The 21,231-nt window shown below is 40.8% G+C and overlaps 1 protein-coding gene across 1 annotated transcript in view; it reads left to right on the top strand.

Annotated features, from left to right (window-relative positions):
• Positions 1–20,490, top strand: part of NFE2L2 (NFE2 like bZIP transcription factor 2) — a 29,298-nt gene extending 8,808 nt beyond the window's left edge. Inside the window, exons 2-5 of the mRNA XM_070731820.1 lie at positions 16,124–16,393; positions 16,524–16,613; positions 16,774–16,971; positions 18,465–20,490. Of these exons, the coding sequence (XP_070587921.1) occupies positions 16,124–16,393; positions 16,524–16,613; positions 16,774–16,971; positions 18,465–19,643 (1,737 nt within the window). The 3' untranslated portion in view covers positions 19,644–20,490. The remainder of the gene's footprint in view (positions 1–16,123; positions 16,394–16,523; positions 16,614–16,773; positions 16,972–18,464) is intronic.
• Positions 20,491–21,231: the final 741 nt, after the last annotated feature.

Below are 21,231 nucleotides of genomic sequence, written 5' to 3'. Positions count from 1 at the left end.
GAGCACATTAGTTTATAAACTCCAAAGATGGGTTAAGATATTTTATTTATTTATTTATTTATTTATTTATTTGTTTGTTTGTTTGTTTGTTTATTTATTTAGTTAGTTAGTTAGTTAGGCCAATACACAATAATACACAATGAAGGTAATAGAGGACACCTTCGAGGAAATAGAGAAAGAATAGAAGAGAGAGTATAGGATAAAATAATCAATGAGAGAATAGAAGAAAGATATATGGGATATAGGAGAGGCAATAGGACAGGGGTCGGAAGGCACTCTAGTGCAGTGATTTTCAACCTCTTTTGAGCTGTGGCACATTTTTTACATATACAAAATCATGGGGCACATTGAGCGGGGGGGCAGTGGGGGGGCTAAAAAAGTTTGGACAAAAAAATTATCTCTCTCTCTCTTTTCCTCCCTTTTGATCTATTTCTCTCCCTCTTTCTATCTCTTCCTTCCTTTCCCTCTCTCCATCCCTCTTTCTTTCTCTCTTCCTTCCTTCCTCTCTTTTTTGTTCTCTTTCTATCTCTCCCTCCTTCCCTGCCTTTCTTTCTCCCTCTCTCTCTTGCTTTCTCTCTTTCTCTCTTTCTTTCTTTCTCTCTCTTTCTCCCTCTCTTGCTTTCTCTCTCTCTCTCTCTCTCTTTCTTTCTCTCTCTCTTTCTCTCTCTTGCTGAGCTTCGTGGCATACCTGACCATGTGTCGCGGCACACTGGTTGAAAAACACTGCTCTAGTGCACTTATGCACGCCCCTTACTGACCTCTTAGGAATCTGGAGAGGAGCTATGGTTCGGTAGCATGTGTGAACCCAGAAGGTTTAATATTTACCCAGAAGGAAGAAGGTTTCCAGTCAAGTAATTACCGGTCAAGGCAAGGAAGTTGGTGTTGAAAGTTAGGGAGTGGTCAGGAGGCCCAATCATGTAAACAAGTGTCTGGAATGAAAGCAGAGATGCTGCTGTTGTAGTTACAGAGGGGAAAGAGGTTGAATGTGTTGGTCCTTCCGGTTTTTGGGTTATTTTGCCGGTCTCGGAGAGGGTGAGTTCCTGAAATAGAGAGCTGCTTTACTTGTGGAGACTTGGAGGTGCTCCATTAAAAATCGCTTGCCCTCTAGACCAGGGGTACCCAACCTGTGGGCCGCAGACCATTACTGGGCTGTGACCTATTGGCCACTGGGCCATTTGAGTAACTGGTTGCTGTGTGTGTGTGTGTGTGTGTGTGTGCGACACTTTGTTGCGTAGGCACTTGCAGCCCCACTCACGCGAGCACTTGCAGCCCATTCGTGTGGGCACTTATTTATTTATTTATGTTTGTTTATTTATTTGTTTGTTTATTTATGTACAAATCCAATACATTAAAACAATTTAAAACTCTTAATATAAAAAACAATCATACATCTCATACAGACCATACATAAAGCGGAAACGGCCCAGGGGAATCAATTTCCCCATGCCTGACGACAGAGGTGGGTTTTGAGGAGTTTGCGAAAGGCTAGGAGGGTGGGGGCAGTCCTAATTTCCGGGGGGAGTTGATTCAAGAGGGTCGGGGCCGCCACAGAGAAGGCTCTTCCCCTGGGTCCCGCCAGACGACATTGTTTCGTCGACGGGACCTGGAGAAGGCCAACTCTGTGGGACCTAGCCGGTCGCTGGGATTCGTGCGGCAGAAGGCGGTGCTGGAGGTATTCTGGTCCGATGCCATGAAGGTAGCTCTGCTCGGTGAGCCATGGGTATTTGTGCTTGTGCATGCGCTTGCCCCTCCCACAAAACCATCCCCTATTGCCCTTCTTCCCCCACTCTGGGCTGCCAATCCCGAAAGTTTGGGAACTCTGCTCTAGATCTGGATGGGAATGAGAGGAGAGTTAGCATACTTGAAGAATAGGATTAGTAGTTCTAACACAGGGGTTCTTGAACTTTTTAAACGGGGGGCCAATTCACGGTCCCTCGGACGGTTGGGGCCCTGGACTGGTTGAGTGGGTGTGCCTAGCTTAATAACTGCAGTGATTCGCTTAACCACTGTGCAAGAAAAGTCATAAAATAGGAATTCACTTAACAAATGTTTCACTTAGCAACAAAAATTTTGGGCTCAATTGTCAAGGTATAGCTGTATAGCCTGTTTTCCTGACATTTTGTGAGAGATTGTCTTATTCGGGGTTTGCTTTCATGTTGGGTTAGTATTTTGTCCAGAAAGTAGATGAGGGTAGTGTGTAGTATTGCACAGTTCTAAGCAGAAATTGGTTGCTACAATTATTAACTTTATAGCTTGGATTAGAACAGCAGTTCAAGTGAAAAGTAGATACAGATTAATATTCTAGTTAAAGTTTATTTTGGCCCCATCTGCCACATTCCAATCCAAAGGAATCTAATTTGTGTGTGTGTGTGTGTGTGTGTGAGAGAGAGAGAGAGAGAGAGAGAGATTTTAAAAAACAACAACATTAGAACAGTTTAAAGCTTGAAATGACTTTACACATGCACAAACACTTGCGCCGATAGTGATCAGAATGTATTTGATTGGGAAAATTTTGGGAATCCACTGAAAAGTTTTCATATAAATGTTGGTTAGGAGTATTAAAATCAGACTTCATTATTTCTGGAAATCTTGCCTATATTGTGCATGCAGTTGACCAGGTTAACAAGAAAGAATAGTCAGACAACGTCATTTGTGCTTCTGACAATGTTGGAAACACAGTTCATAGAAAAGAAAGTTTATTACAAATTAATGGATTTTTTTTAAAAAAAATTCCAGTTGAAGTATGATATTTTTGCTCTGTCTCTTCTCTGCCTTTGGGGGGTGAGAAGTTGACTTGCCTGATTTGGGATCTTTTCAACCTGTTAATTTAAATAAGAGGAAGTCCACTTTCTCAAGTTCCTCTGGTTTTTCTTTGTTAGTTGTAACAGGGGTTTCCCCAGATTAAGACTGTCTGACATTGGCAGGTTACCCAATCCCTGTGGGCGATTGTTGTTAACTCCTGTGAGGAACTGGAGTTGAGCAGAGTTGATTGTGGGTAGTAGCCTTTTCCAAGAATGACAGTGGATTGTGCAATCCAGTGCTTCTTCCCTGAGTTCCTACTTGTTAGTAGACAACTATAAGAATTGATTGGAAGTGCCTTGTAGAACTTGTTACGACATGTAGTCATAGAGAAAGATAAGAGTTGTCAGGAGATGTAGATCATTATTATTTTTTTGTCCAACTGTTGCCTCTGGTCATTCCAGTTCTGCAGGTTTTTGAAGAACTAAACAAGGACATGGAAAGCTAGATATAAATATGTGGAAAGGGCTAGATTGGATCCCCCACTAATAATATTCTTGGTGGCCCTTTTGCTTCTGATATTGGTAAGACATTATGGATTTGTTTCAATATCTAATATTTTGTTATCATTTATAGTTTATAAATAATTAAGGATATAAACAGTTTAACCAACCAAAACTAACTTGTAGTTTTGAGCTGTGATGCATACTCAGTACACCTGCATAGGGAGGGTTATAGATAGATGATTTCTTTGTCTATTTGGAGCATGAAATAATGATGATCTTAATGAAGCTGACAATACTGAATAAATGCAGTAATGGTGTTACTTACGGTAGTTTGGTAATGAAACATAGAAACATAGAAGTCTGACGGCAGAAAAAGACCTCATGGTCCATCTAGTCTGCCCTTATACTATTTTCTGTATTTTATCTTAGGGTGGATATATGTTTATCCCAGGCATGTTTAAATTCAGTTACTGTGGATTTACCCACCACGTCTGCTGGAAGTCTGTTCCAAGGATCTACTACTCTTTCAGTAAAATAATATTTTCTCATGTTGCTTTTGATCTTCCCCCCAACTAACTTCAGATTGTGTCCCCTTGTTCTTGTGTTCACTTCCCTACTAAAAACGCTTCCCTCCTGGACCTTATTTAACCCTTTAACATATTTAAATGTTTCGATCATGTCCCCCCTTTTCCTTCTGTCCTCCAGACTATACAGATTGAGTTCATTAAGTCTTTCCTGATACGTTTTATGCTTAAGACCTTCCACCATTCTTGTAGCCCGTATTTGGACCCGTTCAATTTTGTCAATATCTTTTTGTAGTTGAGGTCTCTAAAACTGAACACAGTATTCCAAATGTGGTCTCACCAGCACTCTATATAGCGGGATCACAATATCCCTCTTCCTGCTTGTTATACCTCTAGCTATGCAGCCAAGCATCCTACTTGCTTTCCCTACCGCCTGACTGCACTGTTCACCCATTTTGAGACTGTCTGAAATCACTACCCCATAATCCTTTTCTTAAAATAAACATCTGCAAAAGACTACCAATACTCAGAGAACACCAAGGATATGAGCCACAGTGATGAAGTGGTTAGAATACAGTACTGTGGGCTACTTTTGCTGCCGGCAATTTGGCAGATCAAATCTCACGAGGCTCAAGGTTGGAGGCTCAAGGTTGAGTCAACCTTCTTTCCTTCCGAGGTGGGTAAAATAAGGCTGTAAAGTACTGTGAATTGGTTTAAAAGTCTAAATGCTATTGCTATCCCACAGTATTTAATGTAATTGGGTCTCTCAGTATCTACACTGCACCTATTATTCCTCCTGAAGGTCATATCAAAACTCTAGCATTTATTCTCTTAGCATGTACTTAAATAAACGCCAAAGCAGTATTTAATCCCCCCCCTTCAGCGGAGATATGTGAGACATATAGTAGTTGTATATGGCATCCCCTCTTACCTCAATTAAAACTTGGTTGACAATTTAAAAAGAAAAGAATGAAAACAGTGGAAAAGAATTTTGTTGTAAATATATTTGCATAAACAAGATAGCTTTGATTACTTATTTATGCAGCAGCTGCTGCTTTGAAGAGAGCTGTTTTTTTAAAAAAATCCATGGGCGGTGTGCTATGAAAGATAAACACTATAGATATTTCAGTTTGAATGGATGAAAAACAAAACAAAAAAAGAGAAGGTATTGCGGGTTTAGGGATTTTGTGTGTGTGTATACAAGGAAGGGACTTTCCATATGATGAAGTCATATGAATATGGGTGTATTGTTTTGACAAGCAAATGAAATGTGAACCATACAGTAACCAAAAATGTCTACTTTCAAGGATGCATTGATACATGAATTGTTCCCGGAGGTTCATCACAGCTTCTAAAATTCAGCTGTAAGGTGTATTTTAATAACACACTGTGGGATTATGATGTTCTGCCTGTTCCAACCAAACCATTCATTTTGCATTCTCCTAGCCTAGACATTTATGAATCTGGGACTTAAACCTAATGGGTGTCACAAGACTGACTATCATTGACTATCATTCTCAATTCTTATACATAATAATGGCAATTCTCTTGGCAGAAAAAATAACAGTCAGGCTCACCAGACATTTTTCTCAGTGTAAATTAGATTCCCAAACATACATAAACATGATCAAATAGTAACTTGAGTGATTTTTCTGGGAATAGATGTCTTTTCCACATATAATGGCTACCGTGTTCAAAATGATTGTTTTTCTTCATGACTTGAATCTGCTGAAATAGTAGAAATAATAATGTGATGGTTACCATAAGAGTCCTGAAAGCTATACTTTTTAGACTTGAAGCTGTCTCAATTGTTTCTATAAAATTAAATACTGCTTTTCACCAGATGTAATGATAAAAAGAAAAGCTGGGTTACATTAGGAGCAATGGAATTGATTGAATAACTAGAAAAGCAGATCCCATGAAATTCAAGAGAGGTCGGTTTGGCCAAAAGCTAGTTTTCTTTACCCCATTACCATTGCTGCTTTTTTTGATACAATATGTTCAGAAGGAATTCCTGTTTTGTAAGTGGGGATGGGATTGTAGCATTTGCAATCCAATTTCCTAAAGTCTTTTCCCTGTGTCATTTTAAGATGTCTTAGCCACATGCTTCAGGTTGCATCAGTGTTGGGCAGCAACAGCAAAAGAAAAAAAAAGCTCCCAGTCTGAAGATCAAAACTAATATATGCATAGCTTTCAGATTTGACTTTCTCCATAGTAGTGAGGTAATAACTTACCCTGCTTATCAGCTAATTTAAGATGGTCCATCTAGGAAGACTCATAACTCAAGCTTAGTTCCATAATAGTTTCCTTTAGATTTAACAGAATAACAGTTGGAAGGGACCTTGGAGGTCTTTTACTACAGCCCCCTGCTCAAGCAGGAAACTCTATACCGGTGATGGCGAACTTTTTCGGCATCGAGTGCCAAAAAAAGAGCACACACGTCAGGGGTTGGGGTTCTAATTTTATTTTTACTAATGGTTCTGTGGCTGTGGCTTAATTTGTGGTTGCGGCTTTGTAGTCATGTGACTGGGTGGGTGTAGCCAAGTCAATGTCACTCCTACTGAGTCACATGACCACCAGCCACGCCTACTCAGGTTTTGTGGCTCCCATGTCTCTTTCTCCTACTTTCTCCCTGTCTCACTACCTCTCTCTCTCATCTCCTTGTGTCCCTCTCCCATCTCTTTCTCCCTCCCTCTCTCCCCATCTCTCTCTCCCTCACTTTCATCCTCCATCTCTTTCTTCCTCCCTCTCTCATCTCTTTCTTTCTCTCTCTCTCCCCCTCTCCCCTCTCTTCCATCTCAAAGTCACTCATTGTTCACGTAGTAACTGTCACCCCCAGTCATAGTCATTTAAAAATCATAGGAGCTTCATTTTATCCTTTACAGAAAGAGTCATGGAGTTTGGGAGAAAGTATTCTAATGTAAAATGCCAATGACGAATAAATAGCAAGACATGAATTGGTGTGTTACAGATTTTGTAAATCCCTTCCCAGAATTTTAATGGGAATGCTCTCTCTCTCTCTCTCTCTCATATTTCCCCCCTTTCTCATTCTCTGTCTCTTATCCTATCTTTTTCTCTCTCATTTCCCCCCTCTTTCCCTCCCCCTCTCATTCTCTCTCTCCTCTTTTTTAAGGGGTCCTTTATTAATTGGGGGGGGGGGGCTTTTTCTTTGGGGACATGGTGTCTTTTCTTACATAGCCAAGTAGAATTATTCCATTCTATGTCGGCTCCACCCTCATGAAATTACTCTTCAAACTTTTCATTTCCATCTTTTCTTTTTCTTTTTTCTTTTTCAAACAAAAAGGGGGAAGGGGGGGGGGCAAGGGAAAGCATCAGCTCCCCAAACCCTGCAATTGGCATTTCCACCTCCAGGATTGAAAGTGGCCAGGTTGGAAGGGAGGTGGATTCCCAACGTCCAATGACAGCTTATGCAAATCCTGCAGGAATCAATTGCCAGGATGTGATTGGAATCTAGTTCACCCCTGAATTTGCTTCTGTCGGACTGTGTTGCACATAGATCTCCACTCCGGAGAGTCAGTGTGGCATCTCAGCAGTTCCTTGAAACTCTGGAGGGGGATTAGCTAAAGCAGTGGTCCCCAACGTTTTTTCCACCAGGGACCAGTTTCAGCAAGACAATTTTTCTATGGCCCAGTGGGGGTGGAAAGGGGTGTGGTTGGGGGCGGGATTAAGCATGGGGGTGCTGGTCCTCCCCGCCCCTCTTTCCTGCCATCGTCCTGTGGCCGGCAGAACCTGCCTCCCAAGCCCTCTTGCCCAGTGGGAGCTAAGCGCTGGAGAGAGGGGGTCAGGCTGGCCCTCCTGCCTCCCCCCAGCCAAAAACGCAAAAGCGCCCCACAGCAGAAGCCAAAAGAGGCTTGAGCCTCTCAGTCCTTCCCGCCCCTTTGTCCCATCCATCGTCCTGTGGCCGGCAGAACCTGCCTCCCGAGGCCTCTTGCCCGGCGGGAGGCGAAGCGCTGGAAGGAGGGGGTGGCGGCATGAGGGCCGGCAGCTGCTGACTCCACGGACCGGTGCAACATGCCCCGCGGCCCGGTACTGGTCCGCGGCCCGGTGGTTGGGGACCCCTGAGCTAAAGGAACAGGCTGCTTCTGCCGCTCCACCTCCTCCTCCTCCTCAATTCCTATGTAGACATGGGGTGGGGGTGGGGGAGAAATAGAGGCAGAGAAAAAAAGCAGGACTAGGCAAGGCGAAAGAAAACAGAGGGGATATTTGGAGGTGGGGTGGGGGGCTGGGATAAAGAATCTTCTGGATTAGGAGGGATCCCTGCAGATCCTTTCTGCCTCTTTCTGATTTAGCTTCCTTTCCCTTTCTCGGCCTTGCATCACAGAGCAAACACGCACAATCGCACACACACCTAATGTTCTCTGTGTTTGCTCACACGTGTTAAGGTGGAGGAAGAGAAGATTTGGCCGGACTTTGGAAGAGTTTTGCCCAAGGCTTCTAATATATTCAGGGGCTAGCCTACACCTCTCCCAGCGATGAGTTTGGCAGTGATCTAAGGCAGTGTTTCCCAACCTTGACAATTGAAGATATCTGGACTTCAACTCCCAGAATTCCCCAGCCAGCATTCGCTGGCTGGGGAATTCTGGGAGTTGAAGTCCAAATATCTTCAAGTTGCCAAGGTTGGGAAACACTGATCTAAGGAAATGTCTTCCTTTTAAATCTTCTTCAAGATCGACTTTTAAGAGCACTAAGAACAAGCCGAGAACAAAAGTAGCGGCAGCGGGGGTGACAGGCATGGGTTGATCCTAACTTACCTTGCTGCCAGTTTGCCGCCTCCTGCACTGTGAGGCCGCACCCCATGACCAGTGCCAAAAAACCAATATTTTTTAAAAAGCCAAAAACAAGTTGGTGATGAATTGGCAGTGCTTGAAAACCTGACTTCTGCACATGCGCAGATTAAAAAAAAATTAAAAATCCTCCCTCAATTTTTTTTTTTTTAAATGTGGTGGTGCCCATGGATCAGCACAGACTGAACCGGTTCCGTGATGTCATCATGATGTCATCAGCGGGTCGCTACCAGTTCGGGTGAACTGGTTTAAAGCAGTGTGAACCCGCCTCTGGCACACATGCACATGGAGTACCAAGTGCCAAAAAGGGAGCACTTTGCGCTCATCTGGGCCGCAACCAGTAAGAAGAGCTGCCCAGGGAGCACGCGCACACTGGAAAATGAGCTTCTAATTTCCACTGCAGGCATGTGCACCAGCCAGCAAGTCTTCCAGTTATTGCTGCGCATGAGCACGTGCTGATCATGCCCGAAAACAGAAGACCAGCTCTTCCTTTCTCTGGCACTGCAAAGGCCAGCTGATCGTCCCATACACTATAGAGCAGTGATTTTCAACCTTTTTTGAGCAGCGGCACATTTTTTACATTTACGAAACCCTGGGGCACATTGAACGGGGGGAGGGTGGGGGCTAAAAAAAGTTTGGACAAAAAAATTCTCTCTCTCTCTTCCTCTCTTTCGCTCTATTTCTCTCTCCCTCCCTCTTTCTCGCCCTTCCTTCTTTCTCTCTCCATCCCTCTTTCTCTTCCTTCCTCTCTTTTTTGCTCTTTCTCCCTCCCTCCCTCCCTCTATGTCTTTCTCTCTCTCTCTCCTTCCCTCCCTCTCTTTCTCTCTATTGCTTTCTTTCTCTTTCTCTCTCTCTCTTGCTTTCTTTCTTTCTCTCTCTTTCTCTCTCTTTTGCTTTCTTTCTCTTGTTCTCTCTCTCTCTCTTGCTTTCTCTCTCGCTTGTTCTCTTTCTCTCTCTCACTCTTTCTCTCTCTTGCTTTCTCTCTCTCTCTTGCTTTCTTTCTCTCTCTGAGCTTTGCGGCACACCTGACCATGTCTCACGGCACACTAGTGTGCCGCAGCACACTGGTTGAAAAACACTGCTATAGAGACCCAGAATAGGAAAGGGTGCCGGCACACGTGTCCGGCAACATAGCTTTGTCGAGCACCCGTGCCATAGGTTCGTCATCACGGCTCTATACCATTTCAAACAAATGGTTGTTCAATCTCTTCTTTAAAACTCTCAGTGTTGGAGCATTCACAGCTTCTAGAGACAAGTCGTTCCATTGATTAATTGTTCTGACTGTCAGGAATTTTCTCCTTAGTTCTAAGTTGCTTCTTTCCTTGTTTAGTTTCCACCCATTGCTTCTTGTCCTTCCCTCAGGTGCTTTGGAGAAGAGGTGGACTTCTTTGTGGCAGCCCCTGAGATATTGGAATAGTGCTATCCGGTCTCTCTTAGTCTTTCTTTTCATTACAACTACTAGACATAACTGATTCTTGCAAGCGTTCTTTGTAAATTTGGGAGAAGTAGGCTTGCTTTATTTTTATTTTTCTTCTGAAACTAATTTCTCAAGCTGACTGGGTGGTTTTAAGAGTCACAGTTCAGAGGATTTTTCTCTTTTGGCAGTAAGTAAATAGGTTAGGATTAATGGAAAGTTTTTTTTCCACATTCACAAATTTCACTACTTATCATTTTGTACAAATTACCTAACCTATAGTTAATTTATTTTTAAAGCCTGTTGCAAATATATATATGACAGGAAGTATTTCTCTCTTAACTAATACACAATTCTAAATGTGGGATTGCTTATCTAATGCAAATGTGTTTGCTAAAAATCTATAGTCAGACTTTACAATACACCCACAAGACTTCCACATAAAACAGGTAATTGTCTACCTCCGTGCCACATAAACCTAAAAGACAAATAATTCCACTGGGGCCCAGATGATAACTTAATGTGAATTGTTTTAAGAGTTACATTTATCTTCTTAAAATTGCCTTTTATAAACTCAAATTAATGTGGTTGGGAACAGAGCCAGAGAAAACATGCAAGAATTTATTTAATAAAAAATGCAAGTCAGTATTTAATTTCTAAAAAGAGAGCTTTTATAACTGAGCCTGTCGGGAAAGGCTTCTCCTCGCTATCCCAGAGATACATTTTCAAAAGGCAGCTGGACTATTTTTTCCTTGAGGAAGAAGAAAACTTTTCACTTTTTATCTAAGAAGCTTCTTCAGTTTGCGACAAGGAAAATAACAGTTCAGTTGCCTTTTGAAAATGCATCTTGGAGACAACTACCATCCGGATGATTGAAAATTTCCATAGGCATTTCTTTTCACTAATGGAAATGAAGAAGCAGTGGTTATTTCACACTGGAGCAAAGGCATTTTATATCAAGAATTATGTCAAGATTTTATTTGAATGTAATACTAGCTAGCTGTGAGTAGAGATTATTCACAATGAAATAAGAATGTGGCATGCATATTCCTATAATTCTTCCTTTTCCTTGCAACCTGCTGTGCCATTTAAAATGTGGAAGATTAGGCGATTACCGGTAATTACATTAATTAGATTTAAGATTAGGCAATCTTCTAAAAATGGAGGAAAGGAACATTTTAAAAAACCTCCTTTTTGCTACCTCCAGCGTTGCTGGGAATGTCCAATAGATTTATATCTCTTTAAAAATTGAAGGAGTTTTTTTGGTTAGCAATAGGACAAGCCTAGACATGATCCTTGATGATTCAAGACTTAGCACTGGACAGTATATAATGCTTAATACCAAGATAAATAAAGCACTGATGTCAGAAAAAATTGCTTAATTTTTCTATCTTCCTCCTCCATCATAGATTTCTGGTTAATATTAGATTATAGTTTGGAAGACAGTAAAATTTCAGATCCAATCGTTTTTCTTCAAAGTGTCCTCCCAAGGCTGTTGCTCTTAATATGTAAACTGAGGAATTCTGTATCATGTTGACTTATTTTTGGAAAAGAGTAAAATCATAAGAAAGAAAAGTTATGATCCATGAGTCCAGTGCCACATGTACTCAGATTGTAAGGATGATTTCAGGCTCTGGATTCAGTTCGCAATACCTAATTTTATAGTTGTTTAATAGAAAAATTAGGGATTCTGTTCTGTCGGGCTCTCTGGTAGACTCCTCCCAAAAATTCACAGGTACAAATTTCAGACACACACACGTTTGAAAATTCAAAACAATGTTCTTTATAATGAAAATTCACTTAAACTAAGCCCCCTTTTGGTATAGCAAAGAGCACTGGTCTCCAAACAAACTGGTAATTTGTACAAGTCCCTTATCAGTTCTGTGATACTTAGCTTGCAGCTGTGAGGCAATTCACAGTCCTTCTTTCACAAAGTGAAACACACTGTGCTCTGGTTTAGTTTCAAAGCGGGGAAAAATCAGCACACAAAAAGTCAAAGTCAGCAAAGCAGTCACGAAACACAAGGATCAGATAATCCTCCACAATGGCCAAACCCACAGGCTGCGATTTATAGCAGCCTCACTAATTACCACAGCCCCACCCAACCACAGGTGACCTCATTTTCTTTGATAATAATCTCTCAGTTGTTGTTGCCTATGCATGCGTGGCTGTATCATTTACTCTTGTTCTGAATCCAAGGAGGAGCTAGATAATTGATCTCCTCCTGAGCTGTCTGCCACACTCTCCTCCTCCCTGTCACTCATGTCTTCTTGGTCAGAGGAACCTTCATCATCAGATTCCACTGGGGGGGGGGGCAAAACAGGCCTGCAGCATGTGGATGTCTCCCCCACATCCACAGTCCTTGGGGCAGGAGCTGGGCCAGAGCTAACCACAACAGATTCTTGTCAGTATTAATGCAATATGTTTGTACTGGTCAGATTATTGGAATATCTACAATGCACTTGAGTTAACAAAAAAAAAATTGTTTAGGGCACCCTTAGCTAAGGCACTAAGTTTCCTAGATTTTGAATCCTTTTTAAAGCTGTTCCTTTGGATATTTCCTTTTCTTGGATTTGCCCAAGCAGTTTTATGCTCTGATGCAATATGAGAACTTGAAAAGCTAAAAACAGAATAAAAAAATTATTGAAGTACAAATCACATGGTAGCCAACTGAACTATTTTGAGGATGTAATAAGTCATTCTCTGGCGGCAGGAAAAGACATGTAGTGCAGTGTATATACCATTATCAGGAATACTTAGCTCCTTATTTTAGCATTAATATCAACCTGCAGCTAGCACATTTAGATTTTTAAAATCATTTAATGAACTTATATTTGTAGTAGGTAATAATGGCACATTAATTATTTTGAAAGGGAAAACGACTTTATAGAAGTGATATAGGTATTCAAAGATTCTACACCAGCCATTGTCCTTATCAGAGAATTCTGCATGCGGATGCAAGGCTGGTAACCTAGTCAACTCTTGCCCTTTTTTATAAAAGCATTGTGTGAAATATGGACATGCCCAAGTCCTGATGGGCAAACAAAGTGAATATTCAGGGATCTATTTTGTGAACATTACATAATTAGGATTGTAACATATAGGAAAAATAAAAAATAAAGAGCCCGAAATTTTTTTAAAAAAAATATTTTATATGTGTGAATCTAAGACAAAGAACAATGCTGGAAAAAGATTAAAAGATGATTTCAACTTATAATAATAATTTATTAGATTTGTATGCCGCCCCTCTCCGAAGACTCGGGGCGGCTCACAACAACGATAAAAACAATACTATAATATTATGAGATTGGTGTACATGAAAGTATAGTATGAATAGATATTATCTAGATTGTTGGGATGTATGAAAGCAGGAATGTAGCCTGTTAGTTATACCTTGTGCTCCAGTAATGGTGATAATGGAAAAAAAATCAGAGATGAGCCAGAGGAAAAAATACACAATTGAGCTTGATCCCAGAAAATAAATAATTCTGTTAGGTGAACATGAACAGATGGGTGAAAATGTAATGACAGGTTGCAGGAAAAGTGATTGGACAACTTGATGAGGAAGAATGAATGAAAATTATGAGATTATGTCAATATCTGCTCAGAAAATGTCTCTTTTTTAGAAAGATGTATGATATTAGCAGAAGTCTACTCATATATTGACAGGGCAAAGAATGAATATAAATTTAAAAGCATGATTGATTTCATTTCTTATGATGAAAGGTTGTGGGAATTTGCAATGAGCATAAGGTAGTATGAGAGAAATAGAATTGCAAGGAATGTAGTCGGAGAAAGCAAGGAATAATTAAGACTAAAAATATGTTAAGAAACTGCATGGCAATTAAGATAGAAATTTTTAAATATAGAAGTGGCTATAGTAGATAAAATAAGGAGTCATCAGAATGAATGGAAGTAAAAATAAAAATGTTGAAAATTACTTGAGAATGAGTAATTTAGAGATTTGTATGGGACTTTGTATGGGAATTATATTGATAGGCAAAGTAGAATTAATAAAAATGCCATAAATATCCAGGAAAGAAATGGATGAAATGAAACAGATGAATGTTGTGAAAATGTTGAAAAATGGTATGAGATACAAATTATACAGGTGAAACTCAAAAAATTAGACTATCGTGCAAACACTCACTTATTTCAGTAATGTAACTTAAAAGGTGAAACTTAATATATGAGAGAGACTCATAACATGCAAGGCAAAATAATTCAATCTGTGATTTGTCATAATTGTGATGATTATGGGGTACAGCTCATGAAAACCCCAAATCCCCTATCTCAGAAAATTAGAATGTTACATGCGATTGATTGAACAATATCAGACCTCTAAAAAGTATAGGAATGCATATGAACTCAGTACTTTGTTTGGGCCCCTTTTGCCACAATTACTGCCTCAATGCGATGTGGCAGGGATGCTATCAGCCTGTGGCACTGCTGTGGTGTTATGGAAGGCCAGGATGCTTCAGTAGCGGCCTTCGGCTCTTCTGCATTGTTTGGTCTCATCTTTCTCATGGCAATGCCCCAAAGATTCTTTATGGGGTTCAAGTCAGGTGGGTTTGCTGGCCAATCAAGGACCAATAATCCTATGGTCATTGAACCAGTTATTGGTGCTTTTGGTAGTATGAGCAGGTGACAAGTCCTGTTGGGAAATTTAAGGCACCATCCCCATAAAGCTTGTCTGCAGAAGGAAGCATGAAGTGCTCCAAAATCTCCTGGTGGACGGCTGCATTGACCCTGGACTTTATGAAGCACAGTGGACCAACACCAGCAGATGACATGGCTCACCAAATCAACACAGACTCTGGACACTTTACACTGGACTTCAAGCTTCTTGCAGTGTGTGCCTCTTCATTCTTCCTCCATACTTTGGGTCCTAAGTTTCCAAATGAGATGCAGAAGTTTCCACAGTCTGTGTTGAATTGGGGCATGCCACAACCTGGTGCTGGGTTAACATACTGGAAGTTGGGGGGCCCTGATACATAATATTATGTAATTCTGTGTTGAATAACTTATTAATGGTTGCTGATTCATGTCTTTGAATATTTTTTGGAATCTGATATACAGTGATACCTCGTCTTACAAACCCCTCTTCATATGAACTTTTCATGATACGAACCCGGTGTTTAAGATTTTTTTTGGCTCTTCTTCCGAACTATTTTCACCTTACGAACCCGAGCCGCCGCCACTGGCATGCCCCGAGGTGCTGGGATTTCCCTGGGAATGCCCACCTCCGAACTTCTGTTGCCAGCCAAAGCGCCCCATTCTTGCATTGCTGGGATTTCCCTGAGGCTCCCCTCCCTGGGATTTCCTTCATTTTCCCCCGCACTGCTTTGAATCCCAGTGACAAACTTCCCCCTTCCAAACTGCATGGGGAAAATGAGCACAGTGGGGTGGACAAAAACGGGAGGCAAAAACTCATGGAGCTCAAGAGAGGCTGTTTTCACCTTGCTTCGTTGGGACTGCCACCTCTTGCCACCTCTCGCTGTCACTCCCCCCCCCTCCGTTTGCCTCAGCTTCGTCTGCCCGCCACTTTTTTTTTTAAAGCCTTAATGTTTTGGATTTTCCTAATGGGCTTGCACGCATTATTGGCTTTTCCATTGATTCCTATGGGAAACATTGTTTCATCTTACGAACTTTTCACCTTACGAACCTCATCCCAGTCCAATTAAGTTCGTAAGACAAGGTATTACTGTACTTATTTATGACAGACAATTCAGTCATATTCACATTTATTAAGCAATAAACACATTTAAGACTATAGGCGAGCAGTCAAATCCACTGCACGTTTATTCACAAATAATTGATGGAGATTATTTTCAGGTAAGTGTTTACAGTACGTATATTTTACATTAACTTCAAATAGTGCTCAGAATTACAGTGCAAGTAATGTTTTCTTTTAACAACTAACTATTCTTATTGGTATATTTCCATGATTTGTAATCAGATACTACCTGCTTAATTTTTTATTATGGGATATAACATTGATGTTAAGATGAATTCATAAAATTCAGGTTTTGGTTCTATTTGCAACTGTTTATTGTATACTACTATTCTTTTTGAATAGTACATTCAAAATGCAGACAGCCCTGATGTCCTTTATTTTCTGTCTCTTACATATAGGATGTGACTCTGATTGACATTCTCTGGAGACAAGATGTAGATCTCGGAGTGAGACGTGAAGTTTTTGATTTCAGCCAAAGAAAGAAAGAATATGAACTTGAGAAGCAGAAAAAGCTTGAAAGTGAGAGACAAGAGCAGCTTCGGAAAGAGCAAGAAAAGGCCTTTCTTGCCCAATTGCAGCTGGATGAGGAAACTGGGGAATATGTTCCTATCCAACCAGCTCAAGCTGTTGAATCTGGAAATTCTGTCATACCCAACAATTATTCACAGGTACAGCTGTGAACATTATTGATTGGAACCCTGTATTCCCTCTTCCTTGCTTCTTTCACTGTAGTTGCTGTGCGTGTCTTCAATGAATCTGCATTTAACACAATCATAACCACCTGTCTTTCTTACACAGAATGTACATATTTCCAAGCAAGATACAGAGGATCTGTTTGATGACTACATACAGATTTTAACAGAAACATTTCTGCTAGATGAGAGTAAGGTAAATATTCACGACTTTGACAATCTTTATGGACTTACCTGCATCTCTTGTTACTTTCTCTTAACATTATGAGCCACAGATTTTATAATATACATCTTTTCATGCTGATGTTTAAGGTTCCAAGCACGGGTGTATCAAAGTTTTATTTCATGTGTTCTAGATTCCCCCAGCTGAATTTCAACAAGTGGCCCCTTTGGAAATGGCTGCCAACCAGATCTTTGTTGAGTCTAACCAGACGCAGCGGCTTGACACATCTGTACTTCAGTCTACGATTCCAGAGTTATTAGATACAAAAGTGGAGCTTACACAAGATATAGAACAAGTGTGGGAAGAACTCCTGTCTATTCCAGAACTGCAGGTAATATTGGCTGTCGGTGTTTGAATATGTTTTGGACAGATTCAATTCAATTTAATTCAATTTATTAGATTTGTATGCCGCCCCTCTCCGAAGACTTGGGGCGGCTCACAACAATAATAAAAACTTTAGTAAAGATACTTTAGTAAAAGGTGGGGGGGGGGGGAAATCAATATTAGCATTTTTTTTGTTTTCTCCATCAATTTTCTTCCGTATCACTCTGCGTAGAATAATTCGGTGGAAGAAAAAAGTTAGAAACTTCACCAAGTAACAACTTGGCACTGATGTAATAGCTGAGCAATATTTAACTTACAACCAAGATTTAATTTTAGAGCAAATGATATAGCATTTATTTTGTAGGAAAAAAATTGTACTATAAAATGTACAGCAATTGCATGTGAAATATTCAAGTGGAATCAAGCCCTAACATGCATTATAATACTTTGACTAGTTTGCATGGAAATGTATTGAAGTCTATTTGGTTATTCTTTTGGATACACCGTTTACAGTATAGTAATAGCACTTAAGAGTTATACACCGCTTCATGATGCTTTACAGCCCTTTCTAATTAGTTCACAGAGTCAACATATTGCTCCCAACAATCTGGCTCCTCATTTTACTGACCTGTAGGATGGAAGCCTGAGTCAACCTTGATGATATTGAGAGGTTGCCAGAAATCTTGCTATTTAATATCTCTTTGATAATTGGGGACTGCATGTGGCCCTCCCGAGCTGTTTTCATTGGCAGAGGCACTGCGGCCCGGTCCTTCTGTTTCCAGGTTGGTCTGTGGGCCAGATCTGCTCCACCGACCTTGAATTTGACACCCCTGATCTAGAGTAACAATAGTCGCAGGAGCAGGAATTTATATGCAAAGGGCAAATTATTTTGCTCTGAATGCAGGGAAAACAGAAATTTCTCAAACAGAAGTTCTTTCTTGAGGAAAGAAGCTTGGTAGGTCTAGGGTTATTTGTCCTGAAAAGTGACATCACTTTTCAAAGTCCATTGTCCCACAAAAGGAATGGTTCAGTTCCAGTTATGAGAAACAGCATACGCTTATTCAAACCCTTACATTTAAGTAAATTTGTTGAGTTAGGCAACTAGCTCAAATACAGGTTGAATGACTGTAGGGTTGATAGTTGTAATTTCAGTAAAAACCACATTTTCCATACCTCCCTTGCTTCAGAGATGCTTCACCTGCTCAGAAACTGCTAATATGTGAAACAGAATTAGAGAGGTCATCCTCCTCATAGATTCTCTCCTAGTTGTCATTTTTCATGCGACAGAAGGGAAGAAATGTTAAAACAGATGGAAAGGAATCATGTAATTAGTCTGAATTACAATTAAGTTGAATTAAACCAAAGCTTTGTTTCTATGCTGCATGTAAGCCTGCCGCTAAAAATTCAGACCAGAAAACCTCTAAAGTCTAAAATGGAAATACGTAAGATTATCATGTAAGTTTTATTGCTGAACGTTTTTTTGAACCTTTCTTCCTACAGTGTCTTAATATACAAAATGACAGCCTTGCCGATGTAACGCCAAACCCATTTGCCGTAAATACCACTTCAGAGGCAGCCGATAACTTTACCTTCTACAATTCATTACCTTCCCTGAAGAAAGAAGTTCTTAATTGCAGCGAAGACTTCCTGAAACCTTTAGAAGATCCCCATTCCAGCATGGGGTTGCCAGAAGACTCTAGTCAACGTAGCACCGATTTCTGTGAGGATTTCTATTCCTTTATCGATGTGAAAATGAACACCAGAGTGGCTACCCCACCATCTCATTTTGTCGATCCGGCGATTTCTGGCTTTTTAAGTGAACCGATTGACCTTTCGGATTTTGCTCAGTGCAAAGCTTTTAACCAGGACCTTGTAGGAAATGCCCCAGAGTATAATGATTCCGATTCTGGTATTTCGATGAATGCAAGTCCCCATATAACCTCCCCGGCTCATTCTGTGGAGTCATCTTCGGTTTGTCAGGATACAGGCTTTGGATGCAGCGATTCAGAAATGGAGGAGATTGATTGCACCCTTGGAACTGCGTCACTGAGCAACGCCGAGATTCATTCATTTCACCTGCAGGCTCCTGCCTCTCCATCTCTGGAGCAAGGCGCTCCAAAGCCCGACTTAACGCTTACTAGTACCCCTCAAAGGGAATTGCCTGCCAATCCTGGCCACGTTGAAGCTCCATTTATGAAAGATAAGTCCTTCAGCCAACAAGAAGCTTATCACACTAGAGATGAGCTGAGAGCCAAAGCTCTGAAGATCCCTTTCCCTGTTGAGAAAATCATCAACCTCCCTGTGGACGACTTCAATGAAATGATGTCCAAGCACCAGTTCAACGAGGCTCAGCTCAGCCTGATCCGTGACATACGGAGGCGGGGCAAGAACAAAGTAGCTGCTCAGAACTGCCGTAAAAGGAAACTGGAGAATATTGTCGAGTTGGAGCACGATTTGGATTACCTGAAGGATGAGAAAGAGAAGCTCCTGAAAGAGAAGGTGGAGAATGGCAGAAGCCTGCAGGTGCTGAAAAAACAGCTGAGCACCCTGTATCTTGAAGTCTTCAGCATGCTTCGGGATGAAGATGGCAAATCCTACTCCCCTAATGATTACTCACTGCAGCAAACCAGAGACGGGAGCATTTTCCTTGTGCCTAAGAGCAAGAAGCTAGAGACTTAAGTTCTGAAGATCAGGGAGAGAATAACAAAAATTTCTACGGATATTTTTACATTGCTATTTTCTATTGATTAAGTATCATGTAACCCAATGCTGTCCTTTCTCGAGTGACTACACACGTTTCTTTAGAGTCAAATGTACGAACACACTAAATCATTAGCGCAAAATAAAATGTATGCACATCAGTAATACTTCCACAATACACTAGTTCTTCCTGTTATGTAGCAGCCCCTCGGTAGTTTGTGTGTTTTATGTAAATATTTCAAGATGTCTTATTTATAAACAATTTCTATAGTTGGCTTTATTCAAATAAGTACCAAGCATGATTTAACTGCTAATTTTACACATTTACAAAATTAATATTATATCTTAAGGTACATCGTTTTATAAACACAAAAGAATTTTTTTAGTCTACTAATGCATTTACTTTAACATAGCAGCTTGAATGTAGTGTAAATTGATGCGCATAACGCAGCAATAGGACACAACTCAACCAAAGACAAGCACTTTGAAGAATAGCTTAGAGTAGGAACATTAAGCACCCACTTAGCATCCTTTCATTAAAATTAATGGGGCTACGGGGACCTGATCCTTGGAAGATTGTTTAGATGATAAGGACTTTTGTACTTTTAAACTGGTTGGTTTTTTTCTTTAATAATATAGTAAATTGTTATGTAAGATGTTATGATTTTGTTTCAGCCAAAGCTATACGGCTATGTGACTGAATGTGGTTGAATGAGAGTGATTCACTGGATGTAGAACGCAGCTTTTATTATCCTCGCGGTTTTTTTCTAGCTCTTATATTTTCATATATTTGACTTGAAATGTATTAAAGGTCTCTGAAGCCACATTGGGTAGTTGAACAAAGCTTTATTGGTGAGTGGGGATCTTTAGCATCTTAAATTTCAGGTTTTAAGAAGAGATAGTACAACCACTTGTCTGAAATGGTATAGGAGAGGGTTGTCAAACTCGATTTGATTGAGAGCCGCTTCAGGGTTGTTTCACCTTGGGCGGCTGGGGGTGTGTGGCCAGGGGCATGTCAGCTTGACATCAACTCTTTGAGGCAGTTTTCGGGCCTCCTGCAGTCCTGCCAGCTAAGTGAGCCCCAGGTAGTGGGGCACAGCCAAAAACTGAGTTGGCTGAGTGCAGCAGGAAGTTGTTGCAGTTGAAAACAGAGCCTGGAAGGTCATGTATGGCCCTTCTGATCTCCATTTTCACTGGCCGACGCACCATGGGCCACTCTGCTTATATGGCAGCCTCGTGGGCCAGATCTAAGCATCCCACAGGCTGCACCCGGCCTGTAGGCCTTGACTTTGACACCCCTAGTATAGGGTATCTTGTTTGAGCAGGGGGTTGGACTGAAAGACCTCCAGGATCTCTTTCATTGTTCTGTTAAATGACCCCTTTGTCATATTCATAATTTTGTAGCTTGGATGCATTAGCAAATAATTGGACAATTAAGATTTAAGTCCAGTACCCATGCAAAGTTGGATTTTATACAATTGAATAAGAATCCTATTCTTTTAAGCATGTTTGCAATTTAAAGAGTGCATTTATTCTGTACTTCAGAAGATACTAGGGCAGGGGTGGG

This window comes from Erythrolamprus reginae, chromosome 1 (assembly GCF_031021105.1).
Source record: "Erythrolamprus reginae isolate rEryReg1 chromosome 1, rEryReg1.hap1, whole genome shotgun sequence".
Classification (NCBI taxonomy): domain Eukaryota; kingdom Metazoa; phylum Chordata; class Lepidosauria; order Squamata; family Dipsadidae; genus Erythrolamprus; species Erythrolamprus reginae.
Note: the sequence above shows the minus strand (reverse complement) of the source record. Positions and strands in the feature narration are given on the sequence as shown.